This window comes from Oncorhynchus kisutch, linkage group LG30 (genome assembly GCF_002021735.2).
Source record: "Oncorhynchus kisutch isolate 150728-3 linkage group LG30, Okis_V2, whole genome shotgun sequence".
NCBI classification, from domain to species: Eukaryota; Metazoa; Chordata; class Actinopteri; order Salmoniformes; family Salmonidae; genus Oncorhynchus; species Oncorhynchus kisutch.
The window spans coordinates 43077894-43090191 of NC_034203.2; the positions used below are offsets into that span (position 1 = coordinate 43077894).

The window sequence follows — 12298 nt, forward strand, 5'->3', positions numbered from 1 at the left end:
TAAGGAGTTGTGGTCATAGACTGACTGAACAGACTGGGCTTTAGGCCAGTGCATATCTAATGGTGGGAGCATTTTAACCTACATTTCACCTCACGTTAAACCCACTTTTACCAGATCTTTCTTTAGGCATCTGTGTCATCTTCACATTACTCCAGGAGCATATCTCCTAGCCATGGTGGGCTTTACCAACATCAAGTCACAGAGGAAGTGTTTATAAGGATGGCTTTATTATAGAAATGCCTTCATTGAAAATAACAAGTAGAAACATCTTCATACAACATGCTGCGAGTCAACAGAATAAAGAGCATCCAGTTCCAACCCACTAGTTTAGGCTGGGACCTTCATTTAATGTTCTGTCAAAGTGCACCAGTCAGTGAAGATAGTGGGAACGGGTGGTAATAAAGTTACATACGTGGTCATCTAGAATGTGAATAATAAACGGTCAGAAGTAGTTGGATTACATTTGGTGATAACGTTCAGTCACTTTTTTGCCGAGTTCCAGGAGAGAGTTGTACCGTAGTGTCTTGGTCTTCCATGAGTTAGGGATGCCTTGAAGCCCAATCTGTACGGATAAAAACATTGAATTAAAACATTAGTAATATTATTTTTTGAGTTCCTAAAAAAAAATCATCTAACCATAATGAAATGTATATTTAATATGGAGACCCGAGTTTTTCATGACCATACGTGACTTGAACAGTCTTAGTAGTAGTCTTTCCCAGCCAAGTCATAAACATGGCCAGGAAACTGCTGACCCTAGAACATCAGATTATACAGAAAAGATCCATGACAGGTATGTCCCCAAGTTGACCAGGTCCAGCCCTGTTTAATAGTGTCCATAGTTACCTGACCAGGTACAGCCTTGTTTGATAGTGTCCATAGTTACCTGACCAAGTAAAGCCCTGTTTAATAGTGTCCATAGTTACCTGACCAGGTACAGCCTGTTTGATAGTGTCCATAGTTACCTGACCAAGTAAAGCCCTGTTTGATAGTGTCCATAGTTACCTGACCAGGTACAGCCCTGTTTGATAGTGTCCATAGTTACCTGACCAAGTAAAGCCCTGTTTGATAGTGTCCATAGTTACCTGACCAGGTACAGCCCTGTTTGATAGTGTCCATAGTTACCTGACCAGCTAAAGCCCTGTTTAATAGTGTCCATAGTTACCTGACCAGCTAAAGCCCTGTTTGATAGTGTCCATAGTTACCTGACCAAGTAAAGCCCTGTTTGATAGTGTCCATAGTTACCTGACCAGGTACAGCCCTGTTTAATAGTGTCCATAGTTACCTGACCAAGTAAAGCCCTGTTTGATAGTGTCCATAGTTACCCGAGTAATATCATTAAGTCACCAGAACATCCAGAAGAGATCCACAGTTAGTTAGGTCCTAGTTAGGTCCTAGTTCGGTCCTAGTTAGGTCCTAGTTAGGTCCTAGTTATACAGTGTTCCATACCAGAGCCCTGATACATTTTTACATTGTAGTCATTTAGCAGATGCTCTTGCCCAGAGCGACATACACGTTGGGCATTCATCTAAAAAGGGAAACTAAGCATTTTCTTCGGTAAGTAACTATTAGCAAAGTCAGTGGTAAATAAGAAAAGACTAGTGTTAAGTGTCCATGGTACCTGAGCCCCCAGACAAGCACCGATGAATGAGCTCCTGCTGCAGGTGCATCCTCCGCACACCATGGTGTCCCTGATAGCTTGATCAAACTCCTTAGCCGTCAGGACCCCATGCAGCGCCGCTTGGAACGAACCAGGCAAACCTAAGAGATCGAGACCATACAGTAGAATAGAAAACATCAGCCACATTACCCAACCCGATCACTTAAAACCCACTCAAACACAACTGACAGACTGAGACCAAGACGAGGACGGACAACCATAATTTAATTCTGTTTATATTTCATATCCCCACAAAAAAAGTAAACGAAATAGCTGACCACAGCTGTTGGGGAACACACTGGGGATCAGATCCTGGTGAGCCTTGGACAGATTCTCCCTCACCTGGTAAATGTGGCCTAAAACAGAGTAGAATTGATAAGAAATGTGTTAGATCATTACATATTTATTCTAATAGAATTACTTTTTTTTCATGGTAACTATTCATACAGGATGCATGAATAGTTAGTAGTGGACGACTGCACACTTTAAGAGAAAGGACAGATTATTGGGACACAGGCCAGGGTGGGCCTCCCAGTCAGTGAGTCACATACCAACCACAGCTTTGTCCAAGTCCTGTGGCTGTTTCCTGTTCGGGTCAGTGAGCTGATCAAGCACAGAATCTAGGACCTTCTCATCAGGACCATTCAGGATGAAATGCTCTAGGATCCTGGAACAGAAAGAAGGAAAAAGCTATTTGGGTTTTAAATGAATAACCAGAGTTATTAGGTCTATAATGTTGTGTTTTGCTCTGTGTATAACCAGAGTTATTAGGTCTATAATGTTGTGTTTTGCTCTGTGTATAACCAGAGTTATTAGGTCTATAATGTTGTGTTTTGCTCTGTGTATAACCAGTTATTAGGTCTATAATGTTGTCCTCTGTGTATAACCAGTTATTAGGTCTATAATGTTGTGTTTTGCTCTGTGTATAACCAGAGTTATGAGGTCTATAATTATGTGGTTTGCTCTGTGTATAACCAGAGTTATTAGGTCTATAATGTTGTGTTTTGCTCTGTGTAAAACCAGAGTTATGAGGTCTGTAATGTTGTGTTTTGCTCTGTGTATAACCAGAGTTATGAGGTCTGTAATGTTGTGTTTTGCTCTGTGTATAACCAGAGTTATTAGGTCTATAATGTTGTGTTTTGCTCTGTGAATAACCAGAGTTATTAGGTCTATAATGTTGTGTTTTGCTCTGTGTATAACCAGAGTTATGAGGTCTGTAATGTTGTGTTTTGCTCTGTGTATAACCAGAGTTATTAGGTCTATAATGTTGTGTTTTGCTCTGTGTATAACCAGAGTTATGAGGTCTATAATGTTGTGTTTTGCTCTGTGTATAACCAGAGTTATTAGGTCTATAATGTTGTGTTTTGCTCTGTGTATAACCAGAGTTATTAGGTCTATAATGTTGTGTTTTGTTCTGTGTATAACCAGAGTTATTAGGTCTATAATGTTGTGTTTTGCTCTGTGAATAACCAGAGTTATGAGGTCTGTAATGTTGTGTTTTGCTCTGTGAATAACCAGAGTTATGAGGTCTGTAATGTTGTGTTTTGCTCTGTGTATAACCAGAATTATGAGGTCTAAAATGTTGTGTTTTGCTCTGTGTATAACCAGAGTTATTAGGTCTATAATGTTGTGTTTTGCTCTGTGAATAACCAGAGTTATTAGGTCTATAATGTTGTGTTTTGCTCTGTGAATAACCAGAGTTATTAGGTCTATAATGTTGTGTTTTGCTCTGTGTATAACCAGTTATTAGGCCTATAATGTTGTGTTTTGCTCTGTGTATAACCAGTTATTAGGTCTATAATGTTGTGTTTTGCTCTGTGTACAACCAGAGTTATTAGGTCTATAATGTTGTGTTTTGCTCTGTGTATAACCAGAGTTATTACTAGTTAGTACTCCCAACTCCTTTCTACCTCTACCTAGTCTGTTTGGCTGTTTGTGTGGAGTACTCCCAACTCCTTTCTACCTCTACCTAGTCTGTTTGTCTGTCTGTGTGGAGTACTCCCAACTCCTTTCTACCTCTACCTAGTCTGTTTGGCTGTTTGTGTGGAGTACTCCCAACTCCTTTCTACCTCTACCTAGTCTGTTTGTCTGTCTGTGTGGAGTACTCCCAACTCCTTTCTACCTCTACCTAGTCTGTTTGGCTGTTTGTGTGGAGTACTCCCAACTCCTTTCTACCTCTACCTAGTCTGTTTGTCTGTCTGTGTGGAGTACTCCCAACTCCTTTCTACCTCTACCTAGTCTGTTTGTCTGTCTGTGTGGAGTACTCCCAACTCCTTTCTACCTCTACCTAGTCTGTTTGTCTGTCTGTGTGGAGTACTCCCAACTCCTTTCTACCTCTACCTAGTCTGTTTGTCTGTCTGTGTGGAGTACTCCCAACTCCTTTCTACCTCTACCTAGTCTGTTTGTGTGGAGTACTCCCAACTCCTTTCTACCTCTACCTAGTCTGTTTGTCTGTCTGTGTGGAGTACTCCCAACTCCTTTCTACCTCTACCTAGTCTGTTTGGCTGTTTGTGTGGAGTACTCCCAACTCCTTTCTACCTCTACCTAGTCTGTTTGTCTGTCTGTGTGGAGTACTCCCAACTCCTTTCTACCTCTACCTAGTCTGTTTGGCTGTTTGTGTGGAGTACTCCCAACTCCTTTCTACCTCTACCTAGTCTGTTTGTCTGTCTGTGTGGAGTACTCCCAACTCCTTTCTACCTCTACCTAGTCTGTTTGGCTGTTTGTGTGGAGTACTCCCAACTCCTTTCTACCTCTACCTAGTCTGTTTGTCTGTCTGTGTGGAGTACTCCCAACTCCTTTCTACCTCTACCTAGTCTGTTTGTCTGTCTGTGTGGAGTACTCCCAACTCCTTTCTACCTCTACCTAGTCTGTTTGTCTGTCTGTGTGGAGTACTCCCAACTCCTTTCTACCTCTACCTAGTCTGTTTGGCTGTTTGTGTGGAGTACTCCCAACTCCTTTCTACCTCTACCTAGTCTGTTTGGCTGTTTGTGTGGAATACTCCCAACTCCTTTCTACCTCTACCTAGTCTGTTTGGCTGTTTGTGTGGAATACTCCCAACTCCTTTCTACCTCTACCTAGTCTGTTTGTCTGTCTGTGTGGAGTACTCCCAACTCCTTTCTACCTCTACCTAGTCTGTTTGGCTGTTTGTGTGGAGTACTCCCAACTCCTTTCTACCTCTACCTAGTCTATTTGGCTGTTTGTGTGGAGTACTCCCAACTCCTTTCTACCTCTACCTAGTCTATTTGGCTGTTTGTGTGGAGTACTCCCAACTCCTTTCTACCTCTACCTAGTCTGTTTGTCTGTCTGTGTGGAGTACTCCCAACTCCTTTCTACCTCTACCTAGTCCGTTTGGAAGTTTTTCTTGGTAAGTCCTCCACATGATTTCTGTCATTGTTGTTGAACACCCCTCCGTTCCTTTATTTACTGAAGCGCGAAGGCCCGCCTTGTGATCACCATGTCCTGATACCTGTACATGCTATACAGTATGTTTCCTTCATACAGGAAACTGACCTTGCTGCTGCCAGTGTCTCAGCCACACACGCGTCATTGTTCTGCGTGACTCGGACAGCCTCCTCTACCTTCTCCAACATGTCAGGCTTCCCAGCATACAACGCAACGATCGGAGCCAGCTTTGCTATGCCATCCGGCTGAAAGTCCGTCTCACATCCTAGAAGACCAGAGAGACATTACGCAACATTAGAGCTGGTAAGGCTTTATTTAACATCTATCACGTACGTATAGTATACACATAATGTTGTTTTTGTTATTGTTTACCTGTTTCTTCCTTGCCTGCGTCCATGTTTTCATGAAGCTCTTTATACTTCCATGTCGCCATGGTCCCTCAATGGGCAGCTGGGGTCTGGGTCCTTACGCAACACACAATACAACACATTCAGCTTTTTGACAATCATTATCATGCATGGTTGGGGGCCAGTTTCCCCTGACATAGAGGAAGTGGTGAGGTTAGGGTAAAGTTCAATTTAAGGCTAGGGATCTGCTGGTCATATATATCCACAGCCTAAAAAATAAATAAAAAAAATATATATATATACAGTCCTGTCATGTTTGTTTTATTTTAGATGCAACTATATTGATCCACTACGTGATCCTGAATGGAGTGTATTCATTCCTTTCAGCCTTCATCATCAGGTTTCCTTACCACTCCTATCCCTGTACGGGTCATTGACAGGGGTGTCATACTCGGACCTGGGCCCAAAGAAGTTATACGTCCTCTTCCTCAGATCATTGACGTTCAGACCTGAACAAATGGGAGAGAAAAAAACAAAACAAAAAAACAACAAGGTCTGAACCTATGAAGATGCTGTGTAGCTAAAGGAATAGTTTTGAGGTTAATCTTAAGAGAACAGTTAGTTTAAAAAAAAGTTGCATACTGTGCCACACTATAATAGAACAGACTATACCTCCACATTCAGACAGTGATTCCAGCAACACGAAGGCCTGGTCCCCGTAGCAGCTCTGGTTACCCGTGTCACGGCGGTAGAAAGGGTTGGCTGACTTGGGCCTGAACTCAGGTGTAGGGGCCTCATTCAGGAAGCCATCCAGTTTATCCAGGTCGTACACCCAGTGCAGGGGCTGGGCTGGGATGGGATTGACAGTCAAATTGACGTCATGTCATGAGGGGAAGCTGATGGCCAAAGTAAATACCTGTTTATTATGTGTATGTTCTTTTTTAATTTTTATCCTTAACATTAAAATTGCTGGGCTAGAAGGGATGGTGCAGGTTTTTCAACATTATATCACAGAGTTATTAATACACACTGATGCTGAATACAATGATGCCATTTTATGTTCTAAATCATACTCGTGAGCACGTATCTATGTTTGCCTCTGAGAAGAGACCATGGGATGGGAGCTCTATAAACCAAATTCCAACAACATTATAGAAAATCTGTAAAAAATCCCCACCCCCCCCCCAAAAAAATGAGCCCTATTTACAGGCTGAAACTATAGCACCTAGAGTTTGTCAAGAAAAACTCCCTATTTATACAAAAAAAAGTCCAAACTATTTATACAGTAACGCCAACGATTTGTATTAGTCATTACCTGCTGCGTCGGCTACAGCTGATCCAATGATGGCTCCTAGAGCTCTGTCAGCCAGAGACATGGCCATCTGGGGGGAAAAACACACACGTCAACGTTATTCACGTTATTCATGTCTATTGGACATATGACGTTGGAATCTATGCCTGTAGGACATTTACTTTAGATCTACTATAGCACTGTGACTAGAATAGTGACAGTGCTATAATAGCCTATCTACCATTAGGCTAAAGACGATTCAATGGGGCAGAAATAGATACAGGCAACAGTCTACAGACGATTCAGGGGGGCAGAACGAGATACAGGCTACAGTCGCTGGATACATTTTGGTTTGCTGAAGACGCGCTACAACAATGATTGTCATAGAATATATATATATATTTTAAATGTCTTACCGTGGAAAACCTCCTCAGATTGTTCTAGATACAGGGCCTATTTACACCATGCAGCTGTCTGGCGTTATAAAATAATAACTTCAGCCGTTCTCTCATTGGACAGACTCAATGAGAATCTACATTTGCGTAAAAGCCGCTCCTCCTTACGCCATGCGACTCCAGACTTTACATTAAATGCGCGCATGACGCATACACTTTCATTGATCTAGACAACAAATTCATAGCCCAAATTATAACATCATCATGTGTCTGACTATGTAGATGATTTGTACATTTGTACATACATTCACGCAGCAGAACAACGACCCGGTGAAGTGAAAAGGAAACCCGAATTACACCGCCATTGCTCCAGATTCCAGAGTACATTATTCAGTGATTGGTCCTTCTGTGTGAGCTAAACGCTTTCATTGGTCAGCTGTGTGTGGAGGCGGGACAGAGATATTATAGGAGGCGGGCGAGACAAAGGGTGTAGCCCCCACCCAAAATGGTATATATATATACATTTTTTTTAAACGTAGGCTGTTGTCAGAAAAGAAAAAATATATCAGTTTCAAAAAATACATTACATTGCAAATTGAAAACCAAAACACACACACACACACACACACACACACACACACACACACACACACACACACACACACACACACACACACACACACACACACCACACCACACACACACACACACACACACACACACACACACACACACATACAATAATTTTATGACTCAAAACTCCTGTTTGTGCATGTTTGTGTATGTGTACAGTAAACTGAGCTTACAAAACATTATGAACACTTGATCTTTCAATTACATAGATAGACTGACCAGGTTAATACAGATGAAAGCTATGATCCCTTATTGATGTCACTTGTTATGATTCCCCAATCCAGTCTGTTCCTATGAATTTAATAACAATATACTGGAAATCACATGAAGCTTATTGTTTCTACAGAAAAGTATTTGCAACCCCCAGACACGCGTGTTTGATGTTAAGGATGAGCAAAATTTCAGGAGAACAGACCAGACTTGAATGCAACACTTAACTAGTTGCCTTGAACGCAACTCAACAAGCACCGGGCTGCTAACCATTGCCAATCAGCCTCCACTACTGTTTGCAACACTTAACTAGTTGCCTTGAATGTAACTCCTCAAACAGGGTCCAGTTGCTACTAACTGCTAATCAGCCTCAACACCTGTTCTCACTCTCATTACTCACCACCACCACCCTACTTTACCCTGACCAAACAGTCATTCCTTCTCTCTGTTTTGCATCACATCCCTCCTCCCCCGTTTTTCTCTTTTTTTCATCTTTTTTTATTTATTACTTAGGCTGCTGTGGTGAAGGAAATCCCCCACAGAAGATTATTGATAAAACTTAACTACCATAGACATCTCCATCAGGCCATCTGAGACTCCAAGCCAAAACCTAGAGAGTCAACGTCTCCGGATCCTTCATCTGCAGCCCTTGGCTTCATCCGGCCCATTCTCATTCTCCCACTGAATCCTCATTCACACACCCATTCCATCTCCTCAATAAATATTCTAAACCCATTTCATGTCTGGTCCTTAAATGGGTGAATTTTCTTTTATAGCAGGCCTATTCCAGTATTGTCTCAGACTGTAGTTTCATGAAACAAAAATATATTTCTGGTTCCTTTCACCAAATCCCTTACTTTAAAGTGAACAGTCACCATGTAAAGCCATTTACAGTGTAATCCAGAAGGAATGCTTTAAAACAAGGTTGTGTCTTCTTTCACAATGTTTCACTGTTTTACTTTTTATCTTTATATAGCAATGTAGTGTTTCTAGAAATACAGTTGTCACAATCTGTATGTATGCCTTAATGATATTTTACAGTGAATGACATCACTCTAATGGATCCAATAAACTTTCACATTGATTGTCATAGTAATTCGGGGATTATGTATCATATAGTGTATTATGGTGTGGTAATCCATACAATTCCACTCGCTAAGTGCATTTCAGTGAACTTCCCACAATAATATTTGGCCATTTGTCAATTGCCATTTTTTATGAATGAATGACATGTCCAAATATGTCACTTCTTTAGAGAAGCATTTAGTATTTGTCATACGAATTCAACAAAAACCCAAAAAATGTAGACGGAAGAGGAAGTGAAATAGAGTTTGACGTTTCGGAGATCGAATTCATGTGCAAAAGTATCACGCTCCATAAACACACTGCAACCAGTTCAGTATCGCGCACCTCGCGATTCTGCTGGAGTGGAGCAGAAAGTAGCGTCACTTTCTTCATCGTCACAAGGAACAGAACCAGAGTGACAGCTTTCAAACGTCCAGTTCTTCGTTTACAATGTCGTTTCAAACACTTATTGAATAGACATAACTATTTTTTGTTATTCTTCTACTTTGTTTTGACTCTCGAAAGCGGAGATGAAGTACTGGCGGCAGTGCGCATTGTGGCTGATAAACTGCAAGGTGCTTCCTCCGACCCATCGGGTAACCGGGGACAGTGCCCAGGTATTTGACTTGGCTCAGACGCTCCGGGATGGGGTGCTGCTCTGTCAGCTGCTCAACAACTTGAAACCACACACCATCAACCTGAAGGAGATTAACCTTAGACCACAGATGTCTCAGGTAAAGACAACTGTTATTTTGCTTGATGTGTAGCCTAGTAGGCTAGCTACAGGGAAAAGTCTTAAAAGTGTGATAAATTCAATGGCTACCAAACCATTTATTTTTATTCAAGGATTCTTTGGTGCGAGCAACATTTTTTTTTGAAAATGATGAAATACATTAATTTATTTCATGATTGATTTGAAATTGATAGTCCTTGATGTCATACACACATTTTAAATAATTGTCATTAGTTTAAACTATTTTATGCGATTTCGGGTTTGGCTAGTTTATTCATCATCACAGATAAATACCAACTGCCACTGTAATTATATTAAACATATAGGCCTATTTCATCCCCAACTTGTGAAACTGGTGCCTGAGTCAGTGAGAGGTAAACCATCTCATGGATGTCTGTTTCTTCTTGGCTCTGTGTCAAACAATATTATTATGTTGACACAAAGCCAAGTAGGTTTGCTAATTGCTATTCTAAAATCCTCAGCGCTCTTCTTAGTAATGACAGTCAGTATACTCAACTTTCTTATGGACATGTTTGTTACATAATTAAGTGGTCTATACTACCCAGCTACAACTAATACTTCAAATACACACATGTATTTCCTAGCTGTTCATGAATAATGTTGACTCTATTGGCCTACAGTCTTATAAACCTTGTTGGTTTTCAACCTCGGGTTCCTCTTAACTACTTCAATTCATCATGTTGAGGAAGTTTGTAAAAAGCTTCAGCCCCATGGGGACACAGGAATGCTGTCCAGAGTGTGCATCCCAACTGGCACCCTATTACCATAGGGGCTCTGGTCAAAAGTAGTGCACTACATAAGACATAGGGTAGATCGCTGCTCTCTACCCAGAATCCTCCATCCTCTCCACCACAACACTCATTCCAGGGGACAGATAACATCCCAGCTTTGATCCACCCTTTAGTTACAGCCACACACACACACACACACACACACACACACACACACACACACACACACACACACACACACACACACACACACACACACACAGATGTGTGTCGGCTGCATGATTTATACTACATCTGTCAGTAGCCTTTTACTAGTTGTAGACTTTATTGAAATGACCACTAGGCCTTGTAGTTCTTTTGCCAGATTCTCTTAAAATCAAAATGGCAGATTTACAGTGAGTGTACAAAACATTAAGAACACCTGCTCTTTCCATGACATGGACTGACCAGGTAAATCCAGGTGAAAGCTATGATCCCTTATTGATGTCACTTGTTAAATCCACTTCAATCAGTGTAGATGAAGGGGAGGAGACGGGTTAAAGAAGGATTTTTAAACCTTGAGACAATAGAGACATGGATTGTGTATGTGTGCAATTCAGAGGGCGAATGGACAAGACAAAAGATTGAAGTGCCTTTGAACAGGGTATGGTCGTAGGTGCCAGGCGCACCGGTTTCAGTGTGTTAAGAACCGCAACACTGCTGAGTTCTTCACACGCAACAGTTTCCTGTGTGTATCTAGAACGGTCCACCACCCAAAGGACATCCAGCCAACTTGACACACCTGATGAGAATCATTGGAGTCAACATGGGGCCAGCATCCGTGTGGAATGTTTTTGACACCTTGTAAAGTCCATGCGCCCGACAAATTGAGTCTGTTCTGAGGGCAAAACGGCAATGCAACTCAATATACTAGGAAGGTGTTCTTAATGTTTTTGGTGTACTCTGTGTAGAACTTATTGAACAACTTTATTGTTCCCGAAACAGTGAACGCACACAACATGTTATATGTGGTGCCATTGCTATGTGCTAAAACCATATTTTAACCTTCTGTGAATCTGGCCCTGCTTGTGGCCTTGGTCATAGAGAACGCTGTTTTAAAAGTGTATGTTTAGCTGTGAATCTGGCCCTGCCTGTGGCCTTGGTCATAGAGAACGCTGTTTTAAAAGTGTATGTTTAGCTGTGAATCTGGCCCTGCCTGTGGCCTTGGTCATAGAGAACGCTGTTTTAAAAGTGTATGTTTAGCTGTGAATCTGGCCCTGCCTGTGGCCTTGGTCATAGAGAACGCTGTTTTAAAAGTGTATGTTTAGCTGTGAATCTGGCCCTGCCTGTGGCCTTGGTCATAGAGAACGCTGTTTTAAAAGTGTATGTTTAGCTGTGAATCTGGCCCTGCCTGTGGCCTTGGTCATAGAGAACGCTGTTTTAAAAGTGTATGTTTAGCTGTGAATCTGGCCCTGCCTGTGGCCTTGGTCATAGAGAACGCTGTTTTAAAAGTGTATGTTTAGCTGTGAATCTGGCCCTGCCTGTGGCCTTGGTCATAGAGAACGCTGTTTTAAAAGTGTATGTTTAGCTGTGAATCTGGCCCTGCCTGTGGCCTTGGTCATAGAGAAAGCTCGCTCTTCTCAAACAAAAGCAATGGTATTTGTTCTCTGTAATGGCTATTTTAAATTGGAAAACGTAGTTTGATTACCAAGATCCTAATCTTTTGGAAGGATGTAAGACACTTGCATTTTCAAGAATGTTTAATGTTACGTCGTTGTATTTTTAGTTAGTCACTCTGAAATTTCCCCTGATGTTGATCCCTGTACGGGGA

General features: G+C 41.6%; 2 protein-coding genes across 3 annotated transcripts in view; one reads left to right on the forward strand and one right to left on the reverse strand.

The window, feature by feature from the left end:
• Positions 1-206: 206 nt before the first annotated feature.
• On the reverse strand, positions 207-7483 carry LOC109882029 (crystallin J1A). The gene is given in 11 exon segments (XM_020474132.2): positions 207-562; positions 1622-1761; positions 1939-2016; positions 2212-2327; positions 5171-5327; positions 5435-5467; positions 5470-5526; positions 5820-5918; positions 6082-6258; positions 6725-6791; positions 7117-7483. Coding segments are annotated over 10 exon segments (1029 nt in total). The 5' UTR covers positions 7117-7483; the 3' UTR covers positions 207-457.
• A 1842-nt stretch (positions 7484-9325) lies between these two features.
• The window catches only part of LOC109883904 (guanine nucleotide exchange factor VAV3), a 113046-nt gene continuing 110073 nt past the window's right edge, over positions 9326-12298 (forward strand). For both annotated transcript variants that reach the window (XM_031810412.1, XM_031810413.1), the window contains exon 1: positions 9326-9737. In XM_031810412.1, the coding sequence (XP_031666272.1) occupies positions 9534-9737 (204 nt within the window). In that variant the 5' untranslated portion in view covers positions 9326-9533. The remainder of the gene's footprint in view (positions 9738-12298) is intronic.